Here is a 27,339-nt window from a genome sequence, read left to right as displayed (position 1 = left end):
TACGTGAGATTGTTTGTGTGACTGTGAGTGTATCTTTAAATTGGCTTTTTGCAGCATTTCGCTTTTGGTAAACGAGTTACGTAAATTGTGGCGCTGTCAACAAAGCTAGGGTTGTAATGCCCCCACCTTCACACACACATATGTCAATATGTTTTTCACACACACCTATCTATCTAACTAACTATATACGTCATTCGGATGCATTTGTTGCGCTTGGTCGCTACATTAAAGCGGCGGCATTTGTCATCATGCTGTTAAAAGAGAGAGAGGGAGAGAGACAAAGAGAGCAGTAGAGAGGCACGTTTGTTTTTTATATGTTCTATAAAAGCTAAATGCTATTTAGATTTTCTATTTTTTGTATTTACAGCAAAATGTTCGCACTGTGGTATTTAACGTTCGCTGTTGACGAAATACGGTAAGTCTAAGTCTAGAGCTTAGTAGGTATTAATAGTAAGCATAATAGGTAAGAGAATCCCAAAACACAATAAAGCTGAAGTGTCCCCTATTTGTTGGCTTGCCGCCTTTTCTGGCACTATGTGTTCTGTATTTTCCAAGTTACTACAAAATGTATTTGGATTTCATGCAAGTCACATACAGTTTTATGGTCACTGGTTGGCAAGTGCGAAATATTTTTGTGCAGCATACTTTTGGGGTGAATGCCTTAATCGTAAGTGTATTCATTAAGATTTTATTTATTTTCTTTTGATTAAAGATTATAAACTAAACTATAACTACTTAAAAAATTAACTTTTAACTAACTTTTTTCGTTGGTTTTCTTTTTATTAAAATAAATAAATTAAAACAATGTGAGCTTTCCATTTTCTTTCAAAATATTTAAATTCAAAAGGTTGGTTCATGGTTAATGGAACCCATTAATAGAAAATATGTTCAATTGCTGAACCATTACAAGCCAAATTACCAACGAATTACAAATAAAATGATTTTTTATAAAATGAAAATATAAAAAAAAAATTTAATTGACATGATTTTTCATTCAATGCTTTGATACTTCAATTATATTTTTGTCTTTAAAAAGTTCACTGTGTTATGGGTACAGTTTACAAGCCATTTTTATTGTTGAAGCATAACGAGCTTTTTAGTTTGATAATTTGCAATAATCGTATCGCTAATAAAAACAGGTTTTCACTAGAAATAATTTACTCTGTATGTATAGTAAATTGCTAAAAATTTGGCGATGCTGTCAATGCCACAACATAGCAAACTATTTCGTGTACCAAAAAGCAGTGAGTAAGCAAAATTTGTAAAGCTAGAATTCTAGTGCTCCCAGTTCTCATGACAGTACAGAGTCTGAGTCATATAACAATTGAATTGCTTATGTACATATGTATACAGTTTGTGCTGACAGACGTTCTCGAAGAACTTTTTAGCGCAAATTGCTTTGCAAAAGTTGAACAGCTTAATTGGTAAACTTTTTGCAATTTACTTGCAGTTTGTTAAGTATTATCATATAATTGTGCAGGAGTTAAGTTAGTAACGAATCAGAATTGTATTTATTTACAATTTGTGGAAGTGAATTCATTGCTTAAAGATTAATAATCATATACAATTAAAAAGCCATCAACAATTCTGGTGATACTTAATTAATTAATTAATCTGAATTGTGGCCAAAAATAAATTCAAGGTTACGTCTGTTAAAACATTCTTATTCGTAATTACTGGGCATTATTCATACATTTTTCTAAGACACCATAAAGTTTGTAGCACAATACAAATCATTTCCTTAATCCTATTTAGTTCGACTGTGCTGCGACATTATATGACCAATAGCCCCATATCTGAGACTGACATAAATCACATTCACGATAAGTTAACCGACAATTACATATCAAATTAGCGAAAGACTTTCACGAGAACCTCTCAACAAATCTAATCTTATCTTCAAACAACCAAGGCAATCTAACAGGCTCCCCACTTCCTCTATCAATGCTGCTTGCTGCGATTTATTTGCTAAGTAACAAAATATTTCCATGCATTTGCTATTGTCACATGATGTTTGCAATATTGAAGAAATATTCATATATATGTATGTGTATGCCAGATACACAAACACATTTGTAAATAAAAAAACTGAAAGACCGGTAAAACTAACGAAACTTGCACGAGCCAATAACCGGCTGATGGCTCTAATAATGATAACTGCAATCAGCTGCTGTCGCCACACACACACACACATACAGACCACTCTCTCTGAAACACACACTCTCCCAATCGGATGGTTCAAATGCTTCGCACAAAACAGTTGTGAATTCGCGAAAGTAAATAAATAAAATGAAAGAAAATGAGCCAAATGTGAATTCACGTTCTCGCAATCTGAACTATCGCATTGCTAATTAAGGCAATAATGAAAGCGATAATTGTTGAGTTTGAATTCATATTTGTTGGACTAAGAGAGTAAGTCGGGGCGTATGCGTAATTTCTGTTTGTGCTGACTGCGCTCGTCTGTTTGCTTATCTACTTATTTGCCGGCTACACACACAGCCATATGCCTCTTCGATGGTGTGTGTGTTAATGTGGGGGAGCCGGCTTTGGCGTACGTGACAAAAAAAAAACTGCTGACGTTTTTTTCTGGCGTTAAACACGCAATAATGCGCTCAGGCCACAACACTTGGCCAAATGGGTCCAACACTCACACATACACCGATTTGTATAAATAGTAACTACATTTTAGCTTCCAGTTTGTTGATTGCAACAATTTGTTGGCCCATTATGTGAGAGCTTCTGAGAGGCATAAATCGTCATGGTCTTGTATGTTTAATACTTAATATTGTTATGATATGATATCATTTCTATCAAATATTGATTGTCTTTAAATAAAATATAAATAAAGTAGTTTATTCATAGCTATTCACAACATAACACAGTTATAATCAAAAAGAAAGTTTTGTTCCTTCTTCTTACTTCGTTACTGGAATCAAATTGCTTACATAAGTTTCATATGAAATGGGTTTTATAATCATTAAAGCCCATATCTGGACGGAACTTTAAGCAGAGTTTATACCTGGGAAAGTTTGGTTCTTCCAGGGCCTGAAGTATGCGATGCTTCTGAAAACTCTGAACATGTTTTTATTATTTATTTATAATATGGTTATATCATTTTATGCATAAATAGTATTTATCTCAGTTTTGGCGTTGTATTAGTTTATTATCAAGATCACCTTCAATTTTAAAATCAATATTAAATTTGATGATGCAGTGCCATGTGTACATAAGGTGTAGTCGTAGTTGGTCTGAGAACTTCACTGTTGAGTGTTTTTTATTAATTAATTTTTAATTAATATGGAATTAACACTTACTTATTTAGCATCTCCGCTTAGCTGTCTTTACAACTACTGAACACAATGACAAATCGATAATTTATTGGTGAGGTGGTAAAAATAATAAGATTTAATTATTGAAAATTAATCGTATTACTACATTAACGCATTCGATTACCCTAATTCAAATCCCATGCCATACGTTACATAAATCGATTAGTGATTTAATTGCATTGTGAGGTCAATGAATAGACATGGGGTCACACTGTTTACGTCCGCCTTGCTTTTGGCGCCTGTCAAATGTCAAACGTCATCATCAGCCTTTGACAGCCGAACAAGGAAGAAGCGTAGATCAAAATATCCCAAGCAGCTTAAGCAAAATAGTTTATTAAACTGGCAGTTTACATAAGATTTACAATATTTTGTGCGAATAAATACAATAATAGGTGTTGCCAACAATACCCAGCACAAAGGTGAGTGTAAATGCAATTAATATGCCACAAAATTGCGTTGGCAAAAAATTTATTTTTGACGCAGCGTCGGCTGTTTGCGAAAATTCTTCGAAAAGAGGCGCTGCACGAAAATGGCAAACAAACATATTTCTACTTAGTTTTGCATGACGTATGTAAATATTAATTTTGCTTATAATTTATAGTCTTATGATCATTATAAGTTTGTTTGAGTTGTTTTAAGTAACTTTTTTATTTTCTTTCTTTTTTCTTTTGGCATACACACATTTGCACACGTAATACAAATTATAGCAAACGTCTTGCTTGGTTATTCAAATCAAATAAGCCGGCCCAACCTGCGTTAGACAACAAACCAGCAACTCCAACCGCAAGTCCAGCACCTGCGCCTGCGAAGCCATCCACATCAGCAGCGCCAGCTCCGCCCAAACCTGCGCCGATTACTGTTACACCGCAACCTGCGCCTGCAACACCACCAGCAGCAGCGAAACCAAGTGTACCTGCTCCTGCTCCTGCTCCAGCTCCCGCACCAGCACCAACCCTTGCTCCTATTACTCCAACTACTAAGCCAGCAGTTGAACCCAAAAAAGTTGCTGACAAAATGCCGATTCCCTTGCCCAAATCCTTGACCGAGGCCAATACCAATGGCGCCACCAATGGCAACGAAAATGCGGCTGTCGCCGTTAACGACATTTCGGATAATTTGGACAAGAAACTGTTCGATGCTCAGCAACCGAGCAAGATTGTGAAGATCGACAAGGAGAATATCAAAGATTCGAGCAATGACTTCATCAAAGGCGAAGCCAATGCTTTTGTGCAGTCCATTAAGGAGGCGCAGCAGGCAGGCGAACGGTAAGCAAAAACAAAATAAATAAAAAAAACCCTACATCTACACCTTCTACTCATCTAAATTATATTTAAATTCATTTTAAGTTTGTTATAAGTTCTTGGTCTTAATTTTTCGCCAATTTAAGACTACGTCATACGTTTCCGCATTGTCGGACCATTTGAGTTCAATGCACTCGCATGACTTGCCGCAAAAATAGTTTCCATGTGCCGGTTGGTGACAGTCTCAAGCCGCAAAAAATGTGCAGTGCGCCTCCACTCCACATGCCTCAAATAATGTTGAATATGATGCTGATGATCATGAGGATGATGATGCAGATGGTTTTTATTCTTCTTTTTCCCCCTCTATATGTTATTTTAGTTTCAATTTGCCAGCACTCTGGCGTTTTTTGCTTGGGCGGACAGCTCTCGCCATAGCGGCGTCGATGGCTTAGCATGCAGACCGCTGTGCTTGCAGTTTATTTATGCCGGCGACATGCACACGTATACATACATATGTATATGTGCATTACTTTAATACATATTAATAGTATGCGCATATGTGCCTCATATGTTCAGCTTCTTGTAATGACAACAAAAGTTCAACTTGCACTGCAAAGTCCTTCAGCCAGTGCGCTGTACATTCGCCCAATATTTGGTCTAATTGCACACAATTGATTTTTCTATTAATATTAATAAATTCGACTTGGTATTTGCTTTGATGAGCCCACAACCCTTAGCACGCAAGTCCCGTCCTTGTGGTGTTGAGCTCGTCAGGTGTTTATAGTTGGCGCAGCCCAAGGATATTCTATCGTCGCCTGCATAATTAACTTGGCCCTTGCTCGTTAGGGGCGACGTTTTGCCAAATCGAGCCACTTACGGTGCAGAAAATTGTCTTTACTATTTCCCCAGTTGAATCCATAATACATTTTGTTTTAAATATAACATTTTTATTGCAATGTTCATGAGTTAGTTCTAAAAATATAGGTTCCAATTTTTATATTAAAAAGTTTTCTCTGTTCCGTTTCAATCAGAATGTATGTACAAGTATGATGACTCTTATTAGAATCTATTGGGTATCAAATAGAACTTTGACTGTTTGGAAAAATGCATTGTAAATAAGTACATATATTTTATTACGACAATTTCATTATTATAGCCAGGACTAAGTCATGCTATGTAAGCTTTGAGACACCTTTAACTTATTTCCCTAGGTAACATGAGGGATATGGAAATATTCTAAAGTTAAAGTTAAATTTAATGCTGTCATAAAATAAAACTGTCTGAGATATAAGGATTATTATTTATTAAATCTTGAAAGTAACAATATCAACTGATTTGAGAAATAATTAAGTTAGGCTTTCCTTTACGACTATTCTCAATAGGTTATTTCGAATCTAGGATGCTTATATGCAAATGAAATCTTTTAAAATGCAATTGTGCCCACAAACATCATTCTTCGTGCAATGCTCTATCTGAAAATATATATGAAAATTATTATACTTATATACAAAAAAGTTGTATGTGGTATATTGCAAGTGTCGTGTAGCTGACACAACTTGGCGCTCAAATGAAAATGAAATCATGTGGTAATGCAAAATGTTCGTTTGTGAAAATCAACGCAACGTCCATTATGAGGAGGCATTGTCGTCGTCGCTGTCTTGATAGTTTTCAGACATGTTTGTTTGGTTTTTGGTTGTTGTGCGTCAGGTCACATGATCTTTAGGTAGTAGCCCGCTCGCTCGTTCGCACTCCCCACATGCAAGGTTTATTTATATTTGTGGAAACGCAGCAGCGAGCTCAGAAAATGTATTTTATTGTTTATACGTCAAATTGGCTGTGTAGCCAGCAGAAGATACCTACAAATAAACATACTTTGAGCCTCCACGTCGCCAAATGCACTCCTGCTGCGTTGCTATCCGACTGCATTATTTAAAGGGGCGACCATAACTTAATTTTAGACTGGCCCGCAGAACTGGCGACACTTTGTGTGCTTCAAGCCATGCGTATCTTTCCTTATGCTTCATTGTAACGAGCGTATATATAGTAGAGTATATACTTGCTAGATTATTTATAATGATAGCATATATGATCAGTGAGATATGCGACTTATAAAAACTGCAAGCTATAGAGCTAACTATTTTGAGAACGATCTTTAAAATACAAACTAAACAAAGGAAAACTTTCAACTTTAACTTTTCTAATTGGTTGATTATTTATTATAGCGATCATGGGTTATATGGGCCTAATGAAGTTTTTTGTGCACAGGTAGCCTTACCTTTATTCAATTTATTTACTAATGTTCTTAATCAGCATGAGACAAATCAATCTAGACATAGCCGTCTGTCTGGATGAACGCCTGGATTTTCGAAAAGGTTAAGTCCACATTGACTAAACTTGGTATATAGACTCTCCTAGTTCCTAGGCAACACGAGTTTATTATATTTTTGGATTGCCCCCTTCTCCCGCTGAAGAGTTTCATCAACACTATCCGTAGCCATATAAACTAAAGTTCGCGCTATCGATTTATAATAATAATGCGATAATGCTTTTTACTTAGTTTTAAACTGTATTTTATGCTTTAAAAGAAAAGTTGTAGCTTCACCTTGGATAATTATGGCAACTTGGTCCAGAATATGCCATTTTTCTTAGAACAATCAGTTCAAAAATGATTTATTGTTGATTAGAATGATTTCAAGTTAAAGCTTAAAGCTAAATGTTCAAGCTGGCCTACAAATAAAGAAATAAAAAAAATAAACGAAGATTTTTCACTTCAGAGAATGATCTCATTTGGTGCGCTATACTTTCTATCTTTCATAATTTTTTTTTTAATTTTTATCTTCCACTAATTGTTTGGCTTTGTATTTCATGTTCGGGGCGACAGGCGACGAGCGTCATTTCGCTTCAATTTAATTCAGAAAAGAAACTTTTGGCATCTTCCACTTAGGTGGTTGGTTGGTTTCCTACATTCTTATAAAACGTATTCGTATCTAGATTTGACGATGTTGCCAGGCCGAACTGCTTGTTGTCTTTTATTTGTTTTTCTCTTCTAAGTTTTTCGTATTATTATTTTTTTTATACCTTGGCGCATATGCAAATTGCTTTTGGCAAGCATCTTTTCTTGATCTCTTGCCAAAATATTGTTTAACAAACAAAATGGTCGCAAAAAGTGACAGCACGCGCGTATCTTTTTCCACGAAGCAACCCAAAGCTTTTAGCATATGTATTCTATTTGGTGTATTATACTATGTATTAACTGATAGATTAATTGCAGTTCTATCCATTTTTTGACTCCAAGTACTTTTTGTGTGTGTGGCCCAATTATTTCAAAATCATTTAATTGAACTCTTGCCCACATGCTTCGCTGCCTGCCAATTGTACTAATTAGTAATACAATTCAAATTTTGTAACATTTTCTTTACTCTTTTTTTTCAGCCGTTTAGATAACACCGCGCACATAAATAATTATTCGAATTCAGTGCAAAACGAACACAATTTTGTTGGCTAACGTTGTTGCTTACACACAGTCGTTTGTCAACTTCGTCATCATTCAATGACAGAGTATATAAAAATCAGTTGATAGATTGGCTGGCTCTGGGTAAAAAGAAGAGAACACTTTGGTAGCCCTTACAAAGTAAATTCTTCGCTTTCTATAAATCCAAGCAATATATTGTTTTAGGCCTTTTCGTACCATTTCAAATATAACGAATAAAGCAATATTTCCATTTCGAATGGTTCTTAGTTGCCCGAAAAATAGAATTTCAGTTCTGATTTACAAATTTTAAAATTCGGGTTCTATTACTATTCATTTCTAGAAACGCGACGAATGTGAAAACATGGCAGATGGGAATTTTTAAAGAAAGTAGTAATTTGATCAGAGTAGATATTGGATTGTCGGAACAGGGTCTTAAAGAATGCGGTTGCAAAATCAAAATTCCGAATCGTGCCGGGGTTACAAAGAGAAAACGTTTTATCGTAGAATTGGGAAGTGCTTATCGAACTTTAACATGCCCTTCTTTGAACCTAAATGAGTTTAAAATATATTATACTTCAAGAAAATTCAAAGAAAAATTATATTCTAATTGAAGAATTGAAGCGATAACATGTCCTTCGTAATCTAACAAGACATTTCCTTTTTCGAAGAATGAACTTTTGACTTACTGTGGTGCTATTTTTTTCACCGCCACTATATCTGTGTATCCAAAAGTAACCTCAAGTAGGTAGAATCAGGGAGCGGGCCATCGAAATAGAACAACTAAATATTCCTGCCCCGCACTTAGGATAACTTTCTTATCAAGTTCGGTGACTCTAGCTCTTATATTTTCGGAGATCTAGAACGACTCGTCTTGTTAAGCTGATAAAGAATACATATGTATGTATAGGGGTCTACCACGCCTCCTGCTGGCTTGATAAAGAATTGATCTAAGTTCAATATTTAATTATATTTGTATTGGTATTAATTATTTAGATTTGATGAAGGAATCAATAATCAGCACTAAGCTAAATAGCAGTCATAGAAGAGGTAGTGAATAGTGTCAGATCGGCGTATTTAATCCTTTTAAAATTTTAAATTAACAACAAATTAATAAAAGAAGCCCAAACTGCATTCAAGCTCAACATGGAAAATAGGAATGTAACGCCATTGTTTTTATCGTATTTACAGGCACGTATATGTTTTTCGTGGCCAGAACATTGCTTTCGTAGCTTCATATCGAGGGCTTACTGTTTCTCTCTGCTTTATTTATATCGCTGTTAAATTCATATCGAGGGCTTACTGTAGCCGTCGCGCATAAAAAACAAATGTTATTAAGCGTTATGCAACAATATTCAAGTTCATTGTAGCACGCAATATTTTGCTGCCAAAATATTTTTGCTACCAATTTCTGCTTTTGTTTTTCGCAATTCGACACGCCCATCTTTATTTTTTGCGATTACTTTTTAGCTGCGCATTTGCAGACCACACAGGCAGAGACCACAGATTCATTCAATTGTGTCAGATGCAAATTTATGGGCAACAACCGCAAAATGCAACTTAACTGCGACTTGGAAATGGCGAGTAGCTTGTTACATGCATCATCCCGCTATTCGTATAGTATTCATAAAAAGTCTATAGTATATGCGAAATATATACAAATACATACTATATATGCCAAGTGCTGTCCCGAGAAACGCCAGCGGCGTTTGACAATTCTGTCTATATAGCTGACGATATTCATCGCAGAAGTTTGCGGCGAAAGCTTTCAAGGTCGGCCAAGCAGCTCTTGCTCTCCTCTATATACTACTTATATTTTCTATTTGTTTTCCCACTTGAATGCTTATTGTTGTGGTTGTTGAATGAGTACTGCGAGTACTACCAGGCGAACTATTGTTCTACACCAATCCGAAACAAGCCCCCAAGCTAAAGCATTCGCATACAACCACCGGGGCATCTTGTGGAGACTGAAAGGCTGAAAAGCTGCTGATGCTTCAACTGGGGCGGAGGGGGGTTATTCCTTACGTAATCCACGTTGCTACTTGACAACCATAACAGCAGCAATTGAAAATGAAAACGAAAGCAGAGACATAGCCCAGAACTACTACGGGTCGGTGTTGGTTGGGATGGGTGCGCTGTAAATTGAAAATGCGAAAACGTCAGCGGGAAAATTGCACGCTTTTGTAAGCCATTATGTAAGCCATTTCCTGCAGCTGTCGTCTGGACTGACCTTGGGATGCTTCCGCTGGGCTGGCTGACATTATAGCGACATCAAATGTCAGTGCTAATCAGAAAGTTCTACGCCTGATTTTTCAATATGATTGTGAATAGTATTTTATTTATTTGGTTCAACCATAAATGTGGCCCGTGGAAAATTCGTGTGCCTCGGAAGAAAGAATAGAAAAGCAAAAGTTCTCTTTCTTGAAAACAAAATCAACATCATATAGAAAGTATATGTATATATCATATACATATGTATGTATATATATGTATAGGCTCGTACGATGGCTGCCTGCTGCCGCCTGTTGCATAAATTTTCTTGGCAACTGTTCAAATATTTTCATTTCTGTTAAATAACAAATGAATATGTTCTGCTCAATAGGTAGTTCTTGTATGTCTATACAACATAAAACTATTATACATACATATGTATCTAGGTATGCTTCTTCGACCTCATGTTGTTTTTCTCATACTATTCGTAGCTATATATGTACTATATGTATCTGCTACCATGAGTAACTTTTCAAAATCAAGTTCAAGACTTTCGCTTAAGGTTGTTCGAACAAATTTTTGGCTTTTTTGCCATCTGATGGATTGTATGGCAGAGATAAAGCAATTTCAGCCTTAATTTAAGCTATGCAATTGGAAAATTGACTATACTAGGTATAGTGAATGTATTTAGCTTTGATTTGAAAGACTCTTTTAATATTGAACAATTCTTGGTAATGTAAAATTGCATCTAAAAATGTTGGCAGAGTGCCTTAAACACTTTTGATGTCTTGTCCTTATGCTGAAAAAATCAACTAATTGTGCTTTCGAACGCTTTTAGTAGCCAGCGCTATAAATCGCAACCTGTAGTACACATAATATCAAATAAAAGAGAACCCTTTTCAAATATGAACGCAGATTTGTAAATTTAGCAAAATGAGTCCCAATCAAGAAACTTTGCAAATTCGTGTTTTTAGGCTTTTTCTGTCATTAGCAAATGCAATTTTCTGAAAAGGCTATAGTCTCACAAACCCAGCCAGTCGACTATGAGAAGTGATTGGTTGTTAAAATGCGATTACTGGTCAAAATATTAGTCACAAGTGTTGACCGATGATGCAACAAACGCTTTTTTCACAATATTTTAAACACCAGTATAAAACACAGCATTATATGTTAAGCAAGGTGGGTCGAATATCCAATACAAAATTTTCTCCGAATCGTAGAAACAATACTAACATTTTCTTCTCTTTTGATTTCTCCAAACGAGTTTTTTCGGGTTTGGCTCATCTGGGTGCTTTCATTAGTCACATTGACGCTTGGCTTCAGGATCGTTTTGAAAACATCACGCTTCATCACCAGGTAGAATAATGTACGAGAAGTTTTTGTCCTATTTTGGATTCTTAATGTTGTTTTGTGAAAATTGAATTCTGAGCCATTTCTTGTCATTTCTATACCGATAGCAGAAACACAGTGTTACTTTGTGTGCGATATCTCAGCATTTATTCATCAGATTTTCTTGATATTTTGACGGGATATCAATAAAGGATAAACTATGAGGTGACAACAAAAAGAGATATTTTTAAAAGTTCTATTTACATTGTATTATTAAAAGCATCTCATATCGATCGTTTAAGTAGCGCCGGAGCTGCTTTTATTTTAAGAACTATTTTAATCGATGTTATTGAATGCCTCTCTAAAATATCAGCATAAAAAATTGTTCACCTTTTTAAGGAAATTACTGAGTTATCTGACTTTTCATTTTCTAAAGCCACTAATTGGCTGCACAAGCGCAGGGAAATGCTAAAAAATTTTCTTTCTCTCTTTCTTAAATATTATATTTAAAAATGTGGGAAAACTCTAATTCTGCCTCCCTAATCCATCCCCCGTGTCGGGTTTATTTAAAGCCTATGGAAAATTTGAATTCAAATCCATGCATAATATATTTTTGGTTTTCCATTTGAAATTTTCTAAATTCTACCGGCGGTATTAACAGCCTAATAAATGGGCTTGCTGAAGGAAATGTTGTTGTGCTCTTTTAAAAGAGCATTTATTATACTCAAGCACGTTTGCCTTTCCTCATGTCCATAAAAAAAATAGGAAGCGCTGCTCGCTTAGTTTTTCTTTCTTTTTTAGAACAGTTTGCTGAAATCTCGACTCAATTATTAGCGCAAATATTTGTGTTGCGCTTCATGGTGTGATGTAGTTTTTGTAAAAAATACAAACAAATGTATGTAACTATGTATATTAGTCCACTAATTGCCCCGAGGGCATTATAAATCTTCGTTTACTTTGATTATTTCGTCAACTGTGGAGCCAGGGAACAATGTTTGCGCGCTGTTCGCTGTTCGTTGTTGCGAAGGAAGGGATTTGCGAGTGATGTGAAATTGAAGCACTTGCAATATTATAAATTATACAATATGTGTGCACGGGTGTGTTGCCTTTATAATTAAGACATGTGAGTTCTGTTCGTATAAATATGAAATATTTATGTATGTATGCTTATACTATATGCTTGAATGTGAGGAACTCCTGCGTTGTCAACTTGCACACCCATCGAGGCGGCGCTTCTATATATATTTCAGCCTATATAAACTGTCGTATGTATCGTAGTTTATGTGGAGATAGTCTGTCCATCCGTCCGTCCATCTGTCTGTCTGTCTCTCTGTTTGTTGGCTTTCAGTGCAAGGCGCACTCTGACTCTTTCCCACACTCGCACACACCAACAAATGCACCTAGAGCTGCTCATCACTGCATGGGAGTGTGTGTATTTGTGTTTGCAGCAGTTTTATAGTCGTTTGCGTGCCTTTCAACACTTTCCTTTTCTCATACAAGTTTACACTGTGCTACAAAGTAGCGTCAAAATACAGAATATTATGTGTAGTTATGTAACTCTCCGCCAATTATCAGATTAAACGGGTATCAAGCTACCATTTGAGACAGCGAATAATTTGTAGACCCTTATTAGACAGCACTGAGGGCATTCAGACTTTTCTGGTTCCCAATTTAGCGGGAATGTCTAAAAAAAAACCATTTGGCAAACCATTTTTCAACTAAACTCTTGTCAGCAAGACAGTCCATAAACTAAACAAATCTTCTGATATTCTACGCTATTTTTTCTATGACAGCTATAATTAATATTGAGGCTATACTTGTATGGCTTTAAATAAACTTTGTTTGCATAAGATAAGTCAAGCTAAGTTCTCGATGATCGAATATAAAAATCAAGGGAATAACAACTTTTAGATTAAATTAAAAGAGTAGCCGAACCCAAATATTTGCAAAATTTGATATCCCTTATCAGTAGTTTCTTATAATACTTGAGTTTCGAAAGTTATTAATCAAAGGGTACAATAATCCAAAGAATACCAACACATTGCAAGATATATTGATTGCAGTTTTTGTTTTAATTAAAGAAACTAAACGAGTCTCCCAAGAATGGTAATTATAAGTGTTCTTCATTTATACGTATAATCAAAGAAAAAGCTACAAAGAAGCTAATTTTTGATTGGACAAATATATTCTTTCCAATGCAACTGCAACGTTTAAAGTTGAAAGTCATCTTTCCCAGTAAAATCGTTCTTTATTGTCATAAATAAACACAGCCATCCAGTTCTGCTTCTGATATTCAATCCTATCTGAAGATTTTAATTAAAAAAAAAATTTAAAATGAAGTGTTTTTTAAAACTTGAACGAAAAAACCAGCAATGTAGACCCAGTAACGGTTTCCAGTTTCTCAAAACGAAAAAAAAAAGCTTGCAAATTTTCCATACAAGTTATAACGATCATTTGTTATCCAATAATTCGGTTACCGTTTAAAATTATGGTGTGCAGTGTGGTGCCACAAGCTTTGGGAGCGCGAAAGAGCGAAAAGCTTTCATGTATATTTTTTTATCATTCTTTTTCTACTTCTCCTACGTCACGTCCTACGTCAATTGGCGGCTACTATTGCACTAATACACGGACAGCGCGGCGTTGAGCGTAAAAACAGGAGGCAGGCCTCAAGCGCGCTCACACAGACGTACCAATACATGCATAGAGGGCCCGACTATATGGGGGAGCAGCAATACAAATGCAAATCCCAAAGAGGGTTCTTCTATAACGCGCTTTTGCTCTGCTCGCATATATATACTTTGGATATACATATAAATGTGTGTGTGTGTGTGCGTGTTTAGGCTTTGAAAGTGAAAGAGGACGGCTGCCTCATGTCTGCTGCCGTTGACGCCGACGTCGGTGCCAGCGCTGTCGACTGCAGCTGAGCCAAAGAACAAAATTTTCTGATCATTGTAACGTTGGACGTTGAATTCTACGGTTGCAAAGGTGAGCCGTTCAAGTCTAGAAAATTAGACAAAATTAGACGACTACATTAAATTTCAAGAAATTTAATGCTGAATATTTAAGTGAAAATTCGAAATTTACGACTCTCGAGCATTTAAGTGCAGTTTAAGCAAAAATTTAAGTGTAAATTTAAATTCGATATTAAACTTATAGGATGGTTATTGAAATATTCAAATTATAGCTGTTGTATGTGCGGCGCCTAAAAGTTGAACAAAGCTTGGGGGAACTTATATTCAAGTGAATTCTACAATATTGTTAGGCTCTCTTTTACGGGCTGTGTGCTGTGTTTTTTATGGTGTTTTCAATAAAAAGCTGCAATTTGCAATCTCTGACTCATTTACTGCAGTCTGCCTTCCTGTTGTGCCGGCAATGCAAAAAAAAAAGTAAAATAAAAAGAAGAGACGAGAAAACTGAATTTAATTAAAACCGGTTACCGGCAAAAATGTGCCACCGTGAAAATGCTGCCATAAGAGACTTGAAAAACTGTTCTGATTTATAGAATTTGTGTGTGCAGTCAAGCGAATTTTCACTGTAGCGCTACACAATTGGCAATTTAAGTTTTTGTCGCTCAGCGCTGCCCTGTGCATGCAATTGCAAAACTTGTTAAACAACTAGAAATGCAGCGATGCATTTTATGCAGAGTATCTATCTGTGTGTGCCTCCCCCCTCTCCTCCATCTTCTCCCCATCCTCCTCTTGCTTTGGCTGTTGTACAATTTGCGGGCAAATGGCAATGAACGGCCAAGAAAAGAGTGATGGTCGGGTGTGTCTGTCGTGTCTACCTTAATGGTTGGCGAGCTGGCTGACTGGCTGGCTGGCTGCAGTTTCAGTTTAAGGTCGTTCGTTCGTTCATTGTCTTGCAAAAGGCTCTGTTCAGGCGAATGGTGCGCCAACAGCTGCTGCCAAAACTGTAGTCAGCACTCTTGACAGTTGGCGGGCTTCCTATCGCTCGCTACCACCTATTTTACTTGAATTATCGCAAGCTTCCGAACCTATCTTAATATATGTATGTATATATAGTACATATGTATAGTCAGGCCAATTTTCACGGTCAATGTCAGAGGCGGCGGCGATTGCATAAGAGCAGCACTGAAAAAAGCTTTTATCGCTCATACACGCAGATATTGTATCTTTGAGTACGTCGCATTCGGTTTCTCTTATTAGTCATAAATTTGAAATTGTCTCGCATTCAGTTTAATGAACTCCTCAGCGATTGTAATTACAACAACCACAACTAAAGCATTACAAACAATTTATTGCGTAACTGCAGAAATTCCAAAGAATTTGGCCCTACAGTTTGACAAGCATTGACGCCGTCGCTGCTGCTCACTGCTGAACTGAACAAAATATCAAATTGCTGGCTGGCCCGACTTTCTGGCTAATTTTAGTCGCTTTCGATATTTATGTGTAGGTATAATACCGGCTGCTAAAAATAAGGCTCGTCCGAGTCGTTTGCTCGCATAAACAAAACAAAATTTAACAGAGAAAAGTTCAAGCAGCGCTGTTAAAACCTTTAAAAATAGTTGCCAAAAAAAAAATACTTAAAAAAGTAAATAAATAGAAAAGGAAATAAACTTGTAGTCAACAAAGCACACAAATCTGTTGAACAAATTGTACAACATTTGTACATTTGCGAGCGGCTGGCTCTGCCTCGGGCTTTGGCTGGCATGTTGTTAATTATTCAATTGAAATCTATTAAGGCGCCAAATGAATGAATAAAAACTAACAGCAACGACTGCACATTCATTCGCGAAAAATAATGGCAACAAAAATTGGAAAAATCATTTCCCATAGCTGTGGCTGCGAGTCTAGTCAATTAACAGAGTAACAGCGTTTTCTATCTATCAACCGCTGTGTATCCCACTACTATAGCAACAAATACAAATAAACAAAGGTAAAAACCCATTAAGTACAAACAAAAGTCACAAAAGGCAGCTTTGTGCGGGGCACAGATTGCATAACCAGTGCTTTTATTTTCCCTTCTATTTTATTTTTCTATGAGGGGTGGGTGCAACAGGAAGTGTGTGCCGCCCAGCAGCACTAAAACGAACAAGCAACTGCAATTTAAAAACACTATAAACAAGTCATGAATATTATATATATGTATAGCTTATTAAATATCATATTTCGATAGTTGAAGTCGAGGCCCGTTGAAATTATTTGCATCATCTGACAAAAATATTTGTGCTAACGCGCCATAAACATAAATAAACAAACATGTTGGCAAGCTTTCAATTTTTTCAATTAACCTGATATAAACAATAGGCAAAGTTTCGTGTGTTGCCGCCATTTGCGTCACAATACTTCTGGCAGTCACTGTATAAGGCTGCCGCATGTACGCTGCGCTATGTGTGTGGAGAAAAGCTCAAATCTCCATGGCTATCTCAGAGAAAGAGAGAATGAGAGAGTTGTCATAAGCTTTGCAAGCTTCTGCAGGACTTTAAGCGCGAATGCTTAAAGCAGCTTTCACTGAAAGCTTTTCTGACTCAATATTGTTGCAAGCTACACGCACCTACTACTACACCAGCAACAAAATGTTAGTACAACTTGAAGACATCAACGAAAATGCCAGCCTTTAAGTATATTTTAAAGATTTAAATGTCGTTTTTCATTCATAGTCGTATTTTAAATTAAAATATGCCACAAAATTGAATTTTTGAATTTCTTCTATATATTCTATTCCTTATGTATATTTAAACTATTGCCCAACACAAGGCATTTTCCTCACTTTCCTCAAACAAAATACATGTACACTTACTTATAGTAATGAATTAAACGTCTTGTCGCGTTGATTGTCTTCGCAGACAAGACCAATTTAAATCAACAACATCCGGGCAAAAAAAAAAAAAATGCAAGCAAATCTTTGTTTAGTTCTCTTGTTTTTGCGACACTTGAATGCCTGATGCTGCTGCTAAAGTGATGCATGTATTTTATTTGATGTGTAGGTATGTACTATATACTAGTTCACATATGTTTCTGGTGGTATGGTGGTATTCCTTAATTGAGTGTAAGCCGCTTTGACGTTTGCCAAAAAGAATTTTAATTAAATTATATACAGCAGCCAAGCGAAAAGAACATTACAATATACTCGATCAAAAGCAATGCGGGCAATGAATGTGAGTGTCGGCCCTTATTTAGTTATTAATAAACATACCCCATTGCAGTCAGAATTGTGTGAAGCTTAGACTACGACTGTTCCCATAAATGCAGGCTGCCATCCAATGCAAGTCACAGACTTTTAAATTAGGGTTTCATAATTTTCAGAGAGAACACGTCATTCGTTTTTAATGGAATGATCGTACCTCTAAGATAAGATGATGAGCTGTGCTCAGTAGCTGCTATTCAATTCCAAAACAGTTCATCGAACGCTGTTACGCACGATTTGGAAATTGTATGTAGTAAGGGAGATGTACCAGTTATCCGAATATTTCCAAATATAAATTTATGATTCATTTCATTGCATACCTTCATTGATCTTTATTAGCTATTACTCCAACATTTTCACTGGAGATGTTAATACACATCCAGTTCCCTGAATACTTTCGAATATAAATTTATGATTCATTTTATTGCATACTTTTAATTAGTAAGCTAAACCACTAAAGTCGATATCAATCCTTTTTTGATTTGAATAGTACACAAATATACAAACCACTCATTTAATTACGTACAATGAATGATTCCTTGTTTGAAATAAGTTTTGCATTTAAAAAAATTTGGCGTACCCTTATATTATCTCACACTTCAAGAATAATATATGAACTTTTTATTACTACTTGTATTATGTTTGTCGAATAAATCCATTCATTTAATTCAAAATTGAGCTGCATTTAAGAAGCAAACACTTGTGTAAGCTAATATGCTCTTAAAAAAGGTGATAGTACTTATAAAATATTTCAAGAATACAGCATAAATGCAATATAGAATCTGTTTATAATTATAGCTTTTACTGAAAAATAGAATTGTATACGAAAACGAATCAAAATAGCGAGATCCGTCCCAATTAATGGGCACTGATAATATGTCTAGCCCGATCATGTCAGATCTCTGTTGTAGTCATATCTTATGGCTTTTCATAATTTGTGGATCGAAAAATAAGTAAAAAAAAAAAATGCTTGCCAATGAAAGATAATGAAGTTGGTAAATAGTAGGGTATATAGTTTTTGGCCCATAACCAGAAAATAGCATTTTGTTGTAAGAGAGTGAAGGGTATATAGCTTTGATGCAGACGAAGCTAACTTTGATGCTCGTTTCTAATTCATTTTGATGGAGTCTTCGAGTAAACACTCATGTTTCAAATGAGTGCATTCACTTCCATTCACTTTACAATTTTGACTTGCAACAATTCGCACTGCTTTTCCCCCAAAATCAAAATTCAAGCGAAACTTGCACATAAACGCCCCACCACGCCTCCAAAGTGATCTATTGGCCGGCCAGCTCCCAATTGACTTGTTAGTAAGTGTTGTCCGAGGCAACAACTGCATCCAATTTCCCGTCGCACTCACAAACACACACACTCAGGCGAACGTACATACGTTGCCAATTTGTGTTGCCATTTCTGCATTATGCCATTATACGTTTTAAAATTTCTTTGTGCAATCGCTTGGCCAAAATCGCAGCGGGCCAACCAAACTGACGGCCAATATTTTATGCAATTAAAAAAGAAATAAAAATAAAACACATTTCGTAGACGCGTCGCGTAGAAAGCCGAAACAGAGTCAATGCACTTGCATCCACACAGACACACATTTGTGCAGCTGCCTGCCTGGCCATAAACTTAAAATTGCAGTCACAGTTCAGTGCGTCCCGAGTCCATTCTTTGACTTTCGATTTCATTATTTTTGCATGCGTGCTCCCAAAGCAGTATGCCTGCTAGGTACAGATGTTTATATAAAGGCGTGGAGAAGTGCAAACTTTTTTTGTGTTTCTCAGATTAATGGCAACAACTTGTCGCTAACTATTGTTTGCAATCAGGCCTACTATCTCGCCTATCTTATCTAATTTGTTTCTATAGTTGTCTACCCACTTTAAAGATCAATTTTCAGTTAGTGATGAACAGCTAGTTGGGATTTAAACTTGAGTTTGAGTTGGCAACCGGCAGCAGGCAGCAAGCAATGGAAAAATCGTCTATCCGTTTGGAGTGGTTGTGTGGTGGATTGGGTTGGGTTGTTGGGGACTGCTTATCAGTAATATGCACTCTCTTTTGGCCAACTCTTGCCATTCTCTTTTTGACGCTCTCTCTTCAGTTGGTGTTGGTGGCGCATTCAATCCAGCCATTGAATCGCCATTCGCAAATCGAAGTTAACCATTAGCGGTTGCGCGTTAATTGTGCGCGGCATTCTGATAACTTCTTCAGCATTTTAAAGCCGGAACACCAAAGACGTCGTGAACAGACAAATACTATATTCTGCACGCACTCGTATAAACAATAACCAATTAACAAGTTGCAAATTAAATGTGAAATTAAGGAGTTTATAAAAAGCACAGCACGCGCGTGTTTCATTATTCCAGCAGCTATTCAAATTATATAATTGAAAGTTAGTCAAACGGCAAGGCCAAGTGCATCAAAGGATGCCAATGTATCTACGCGACTTGAAAACGCGCTAAAAACGCCTGCGAAACGACTGTAAAACGCGCGCCTTTCTTTAGCACTTTGTGGCTGATTCCTTGCTAACATCATTAATGTTACGTAATGCAATCAGTTTTTCAATTGTGTGTCGACTAATTCGATTTGCTTCGCTCTTAAGTGCCATCGTCCTTCGCCCAGCTACCTCCTATCCCACATCTCCACCTTTCAGCAGCACCTCCCGGGCTGAGTTTCAAATACAGATGGCATTGAAGTAAAGTGCTTTGCTAAGCAGCAGCGACAGACAAGTGTGTCTATGTAGCATCACTTCACATGACCAATTAGTCTAGTTATATATTTGACGAGCAGTATACCTGATGTGGCACCCTCAGCTAATCAGTTACTGCTTGAACTGGAACACGCCCTACTTTTCTACCTTTTGTCCCAACGCCTATCCTATCTTTACAACCTTAATAACTATCTATAATAAGCAGCCACATATTGCATATAGATTTTTTCAATATATTTGCAATATAGCTATACTATATAGTAATTATATGCAAGCGAAGTTATATGACACATGCTATATATGTCATCATAAACTCCTGGTGACGTGTCCGCGCATACAAATCTAAAAACAATGACGGTGCATTCGCTTTAAATTTCAAATAAATATTTACAAAATGAAACAAAAGGCTCAGTATTACAGCACACTATGCATATAAATCCACACTTTATTGAAACAAAAATAATTCAAATTAATAAAAGACTGAAACTCAGAAATTAGAGAACACATGAAATATTAATTGCTCTTACAATTTGTCTCTCAGATCTCTCTGCAATCTGACACGCGTATAAAATCAAAGTGTGACTAATTACTAAACAATCTTCAGTATTAGAGATATTTTCAGTTTGCTTTATATGAAATAAATATTTAATATTCTCAAAACAAGCAACAAACTAAAGCAAAGTGCTCTCAAACTTCATGCGATCCCATCTAAGTAATGGAAAAACCATTTTACTTGAGGCGTGATATGCAGAAAATCGATCCTCAGTGAAAGGCATCACTTCCTACTTCATATCTGACGCTTATGCATCTGACGTTTTCTTCAAATTGTAAATTGTTATTCAACACAGTTATTTCTATCTAGGGCCCACTGTTTGTTAGCTTGAGTCAAGCCATTATATGGCAGTGCCTGCGTCAGCCGTCCTCCCGTCAACTGCATTAGTCACTTTGCCTCGTCTGAGTAATTTAGCTGCAAATGAAATTAGCCGAATAAAAAAGTGAAGCTGAAAAAAAGCTGAGCAGAAAGTAGTTGTGGATGCTGAAATGGAATTGAAGTGTAGCAGCAAATGAAGTGGCATGAATAATGTGGCGCGGACATGCAAGACGCGTCCAACCGACTGACTGACTAACTGACTAACTGACTGCGTGCCAGACTAGCTGTGAGATACTTTTGCGTTTGTGCCACACGCGGCTGCACGCGCCTGAAAGGAAACTTTAACGTTTTATTGTTTTTCTTTCATTTTTTTTTCCTCACAAAGAGCTGAGCGTGTTAACTTTTTAAGTGCAAATGTACTTGACTGTCCAATGTGCTGGGAATGACACAATCTGTTCCATTTTGCAATCGATTTTCTGGCCTAACGTCTGCCCCGCCCCCTTTACCCCTTCACCCCTTCACCCAACACTCAATAACCTATTCAACAACTACAGCAATTAAAATGCTGCCGCGTTTCAAGTGTTTTTTTCTTTTTGCTCTTGACGCCATGAACAGCTTCACCATCGTCATCGTCATTTGCAGTCCAAAAAATATTGTCGTTTCACGCCCTTCAGTTCTCACACACAGCGCTAAGTATGCGTCCTGCCTGCCGGCTTTGCCCGCTTCTAGGCGCAACAATTTAATGCTGCAACGTCAAATGCTTCCGACGCGTGCCACACATTTTATCGATTTGTTGTTGCAGGAGGGTGGGCGCCGGGGTTACGGGGCTGCGGGGGGCGTGTGCATTGGCCATCCTGCCGGCCGGTAAATCCACCACCAACTGCCAATTGTATTAAGAGCGTGCAAGATTCATAAAATAAATATACAGTGAAGCCACTAACAAATACTCGGGTTCTTTCTGTGGACCAACAAAGTAGAATTGATTGCTTTCCTATATAGTCGTTAAACAATTCCATGATTTTCTTCACAATCATATTAGGAATAGATTTTCATTAACCATACATCGGAAACTAAATACCTATTTTACCTTTTTTTAACCGATTTCATTTATTCTCACAGTTCTCAAGGATTTAGAAATATATCAATCAATCAGAATTCAGAAAGAGAAAGTTTTTAGAAAGTTTTCGCTTTGAGCATAACTTTTTCCAGAGAAAATATAAAATAATTTAAAAATAAGTAAATTTCATTATATCGCGCCCTTACAGCAACATTTAAAACATTTATAAAATAAAATAAATGTTTATAGCTAGAGATCAACCAATCAGAATTCTGAAATAGGAACTTTTAGAAAAAAGAAAAGTACAAGTATGAAATAATATTAGGAGCCTTAACGCCAACAATTCAAATATTTGTAAAATAAAATAAATAAATGAATAAATATTTATAGCTACAGATCAACCCAACAGAATTCAGAAATAGCAACTCTTAGAAAGTAATCGCTTTGAGAATAACTTTTTCCAGAGAAAAATATAAAATAATTTAAAAAAAAAAACTAAAATGTATTATATCGAGCCTTTACAGCAACAATTTAAATATTTGTAAAAAAAAATAAATATTTATAACTAGAGATCAACCAATCAGAATTCAGAAATAGCAACTCTTAGAATGTACTTTTTCAAAAGAAAAATATAAAATAATGAAATATAAATTAACAACAATCAAAATATTTTTTAAAATAAAATAAATATTTATAGCTAAAAATAATTAAAACAGAAAAGCACTACAAAAAATCTACACAATAGTACAAAATATTTTCAAAATATTCAGTCCTCTGTATATTTAAAATCTATTTCTCTAAAAAAAAAAAATTTGTTCACTTAATCGAGTGCCCACTGTATACTTCCGCATTTTGTTTGTTGTGCTGATGGGACAACAGTTCCTTGGTTGCTTTTAAAGCCGCGCCTGCGATGGCCAAACTCCCAACCCAAAACTAAGGAAACCCTCACGCCGGCGCCTGTGTGTAGGCAATGGTTTAGAACTCGTGCGCAACCCTCGCCAGGGCGGATGGCCCAACCCTCTAAAAATAGTAGCGAGGCAATGATGACAAATTTCGGCAAAAACTCTGTTTGTTTCTCTCCTGCATTAAGCGCTGAATATTTAGCCGCCGCCTCTCTCTCTCTCGTTCTCTCACTCTATTGCTCTCTTTGGTGTATTGCCGGCGCCAGAAGGACGCCACGCGTCCTGTTTCAGTGTGCTCGGTTCGGTTCTCAATTCAGTTCCTCACAATTTCCCGATTGTGTTTGTTCGTGCGCTCGGCAACACAACAAAACGAAGCAATAAAGAAATAACATTGAAGAATACAAAAAAGAAGCGCGCGCTAAATATTTTGCACAGCCCCAGAGCACCGAGCATAGAGCTGAGTTTTCCAGTTGTAGACCGTCAGCTCAACGTCGAGAACGTTTTCCCTTCGCTTCTTCGAGCTTTGCGTGTGTAGTGTAGTATACCTTTGGGCGCGGCAAGTAAAGCGTGCAAAAAATATATATATACTTAGAAAAGCCTCGCGTAAAACTTCAAACTAAATCAAAAATAATTAAAAAAAAAAAAAAACACAAACGCAAATTAAAATAAAAAAGAAACGCACAAAGAATTTCTTTGAAAAACAACAAGCAAATGAGAAGAAATTTGTAAAAATATAAGAGAAAGCTAAAGCTAGTTGTGAGCAAGAAAGCAAAATCGTTTTGCGTCCGTTATTTTGATACCAACGAATACTTAGCCTAGCAATTACGAGGACGACCACTTTATTACTTACCACACCACCAAACTAAATGAAAAGTAGCTGGAAAAAGTGACTGATTTGAAGGCAAAACGAAGCGAAGCAAAACAAAGCAACTCGAAAATCAAAACTCGATCACAGAACTTAATTTAATTTAACAATTAAATAAGCAATAAGTAAAGATAGGGATAAAAACTCGCTGCCAACTCTGTGCATGTGCATTTATTGTATGTGTGTCTGTATGTGCATGTGTTTGTGTGTGTGATCTAAAGTTAATGCATATATAGAGATCTCTACTATATACAGTTGAACTTGTGATTTCATTTTACCTGCAAAAACAAAAAGTAAACGGAACAACTTTTTTATATACAAATCGTAAAAGTATTTTTTACCCAAACTCACATTCCCCCTAAAAATATTTAACAAAAAACAAACAAACAAATCCAAAAACACAAACTTTTGTGACCAAGCAACGCCAAATTTTTTCGAAACTTTACAAATAACGAACTACAATCAAATCAAATTTAATCAAATTTCATAAAAATGGGTCTTTGCGCTTCAAAGGATAAGAAAGAGAAAGTGATCGAGGGCGATGGTGCCGGCGGTGAGCCAAATGGCACGGCCGGAGCTGCTTCCGAAGGAGGGTGTGTATGCGAAAATTGTGAAACTACATTTGCTTGCCATAGGTCCTTCCCCCAGTACCCAGCGCCTAGACAGTTGTGTATCTGCCAGGCTGACGTCATGGGATAAATGCGCGCGCTAGTCAGACAGACAATCAAACAGACCAGGCAGACGGACAGACAGACAAACAGACAGACAGACAAACGGGCCAGGCGTGCTCACGCAACAGCCTCTCGAACCGTTTTGTCTTAAATAAAAATTGCTATAAAAATATTATTGCCCTGGTCGCTGGCCTATGATTGCTAAAGGAGCAACGGCTCCTTCTATTCGTGGTATTCGTGGCCCAGGCACTTGCCGCCGCCATGTTGGGTCCCCCGAAACGCGCATGTCCCGCACGTTCCCGCATAGAAGCTGAAGAGAGAGCTGCTGGGTTTTCAGCGCCTAGCCGGCATAATTTAATGTCAGCCACCACCGTGCCACCGAGACCAACAACCACCACTAATGCCAGAGGAAGGCAAGAGGGTGGTGATTAGATAGAGTCGCGTGCCGCATTCAAAAACTGTGCAAGAGTGTGCTGCATGCGAAAAAACCATTGAAAAATTTGTGCACATGGCATGAATCAGAAACGAAACAGCAGGAAGAGGAAAACTTATTAGCAAAATAAATGGTTTTAATCCCAAATTGTATCTGTACCGAAATACTTGTAAAACTCTCAGCTGGTATCAGTAATTTCGATATTTAGAAGAGCTAAGCATATGTGGAAATACTGAAAAATTGTTAACTATGAGAACGAATTTCAGAAGATAAATTTCTAAAGCACAAATTTCAGTGAGGTCGTAATCGACTTGTTAACCTGAGGCTTCTAATTGCTTACTAAATTGTATAGAAAAAGAGTTTATAGAAATAAAGAGTCAAGAAGTAAACAAAACTTTGGTGTTCTGGGTAGGTTTGGATCTTTCAAAGACCATTTCAAGAAATTACAGCTTACCACACATACAAGTATGTCTATAGCTCAACATTAATATTTTCTTTTAGAATTCAGAATTTGAAAAGAAGAAATGAAATATTGTTGTCTAAAGAAAGGTTTGCAATTAAAATAATTTTAGCTCAATGTCGTAGCATACTTAAACATTAAGGGCAGCAATGGCAAAATTGGGTCGACTTTTAGGCGCCACAAGATCAACCCTCCTAGATTTAGGAGTTGTGAATAGAGTTTGGTTTCAACCACTCGGCAGCCGCAAGTAAAAAATTGAAAAATAAAAAACAGCCTGTTTATACATCTGACTAATTTGAAATTGTTGTCCTCTCCATTGCAGCAAACAAGACACCATGGTTGACGCCGCTGTTCTCGCTAAATTGGAAGAAGGCTATGCCAAGTTGGCCGCCTCTGACTCCAAGTCCCTGTTGAAGAAGTACCTGACCAAGCAGGTCTTCGACAACTTGAAGAACAAGGTGACCCCTACCTTCAAGTCTACCTTGTTGGATGTCATTCAGTCCGGTCTGGAGAACCACGACTCTGGCGTTGGTATCTACGCTCCCGATGCTGAGGCCTACACAGTGTTCGCCGAACTGTTCGATCCCATCATTGAGGACTACCATGGTGGCTTCAAGAAGACCGACAAGCACCCAGCTGCCGATTTTGGCGATGTGTCGACCTTCGGCAATGTGGATCCAACCAACGAGTTCGTGATCTCGACCCGCGTCCGTTGCGGTCGCTCCCTGCAGGGCTATCCCTTCAACCCCTGTTTGACTGAAGCCCAGTACAAGGAGATGGAATCCAAGGTCTCCAGCACTCTGTCCGGCCTCGAGGGTGAGCTGAAGGGCACATTCTACCCATTGACCGGCATGGAGAAGGCTGTCCAGCAGCAGCTCATCGACGATCACTTCCTGTTCAAGGAGGGCGATCGCTTCTTGCAGGCTGCCAACGCTTGCCGCTACTGGCCATCTGGTCGCGGTATCTACCACAATGACAAGAAGACCTTCCTGGTTTGGTGCAACGAGGAGGATCATTTGCGCATCATCTCCATGCAGCAGGGTGGTGATTTGGGCGAGATCTACCGTCGTCTCGTCACAGCCGTCAACGAGATTGAGAAGCGTGTGCCATTCAGCCATGACGATCGTCTCGGCTTCTTGACTTTCTGCCCCACCAACTTGGGCACCACCATCCGTGCCTCCGTGCACATCAAGGTGCCCAAACTGGCCTCCAACAAGGCCAAGCTCGAGGAGGTCGCTGCCAAATACAACTTGCAGGTGCGCGGCACTCGCGGCGAACACACCGAGGCTGAGGGCGGTGTCTATGACATCTCCAACAAGCGTCGCATGGGTCTCACCGAATACCAGGCCGTCAAGGAGATGTACGACGGCATCACCGAATTGATCAAGCTGGAGAAGAGCTTGTAAATTCCCCAACCCCAACACACAATCCCCACGAAGTGTGCCCCCAACTGTGTTAACATCTCTACCTACAACAACAACAACAACAGCAACAACAAAAACATTGACAACAGTTATGCGGGGACAATAACAGCAACAACAACAACAAATAGAAATCTTCAATCGATCGCCGGCTTGTGTTAGGCGATCGTTTTGCATTAGTAGTTTGTAGCTATGAATATAGAATGCTGCGTCCGATCATGGC

At 37.4% G+C, this 27,339-nt stretch overlaps 1 protein-coding gene across 4 annotated transcripts; it reads left to right on the top strand.

Moving 5' to 3' along the window:
• The first annotated feature begins 367 nt into the window (after positions 1-367).
• On the top strand, positions 368-27,339 carry LOC115633064 (arginine kinase). Of its 4 annotated transcripts, XM_030530425.1 has the most exons (3): positions 368-415; positions 4,037-4,594; positions 26,018-27,339. In XM_030530425.1, the coding sequence occupies exons 1-3, from the start codon at positions 372-374 to the stop codon at positions 27,099-27,101; spliced, it is 1,686 nt and encodes a 561-aa protein (XP_030386285.1). In that variant the 5' UTR covers positions 368-371; the 3' UTR covers positions 27,102-27,339. The 4 variants fall into 4 exon arrangements, with proteins under 4 accessions (XP_030386285.1, XP_030386287.1, XP_030386288.1 ...); XM_030530427.1 differs by lacking the exon at positions 4,037-4,594; XM_030530428.1 differs by lacking the exons at positions 368-415; positions 4,037-4,594 and adding an exon at positions 14,541-14,564.

The sequence above is a fragment of the Scaptodrosophila lebanonensis genome, unplaced genomic scaffold (genome assembly GCF_003285725.1).
Source record: "Scaptodrosophila lebanonensis strain 11010-0011.00,11010-0021.00 unplaced genomic scaffold, SlebRS2 tig00001415-arrow-pilon, whole genome shotgun sequence".
Lineage (NCBI taxonomy): Eukaryota > Metazoa > Arthropoda > Insecta > Diptera > Drosophilidae > Scaptodrosophila > Scaptodrosophila lebanonensis.
The sequence above is the reverse complement of the archived record's forward strand: the minus strand, read 5'-3'. Positions and strand labels throughout refer to the sequence as shown.

Bases quoted from the DNA above. Each gene is read 5' to 3' on its own strand.
- LOC115633064 (XM_030530425.1), top strand. From the start codon at position 372: ATGTTCGCACTGTGGTATTTAACGTTCGCTGTTGACGAAATACG. The intron at 416-4,036 runs GTAAGTCTAAGT...TACAAATTATAG, and splicing joins TTCGCTGTTGACGAAATACG to CAAACGTCTTGCTTGGTTAT. The intron at 4,595-26,017 runs GTAAGCAAAAAC...TCTCCATTGCAG, and splicing joins GCGCAGCAGGCAGGCGAACG to CAAACAAGACACCATGGTTG.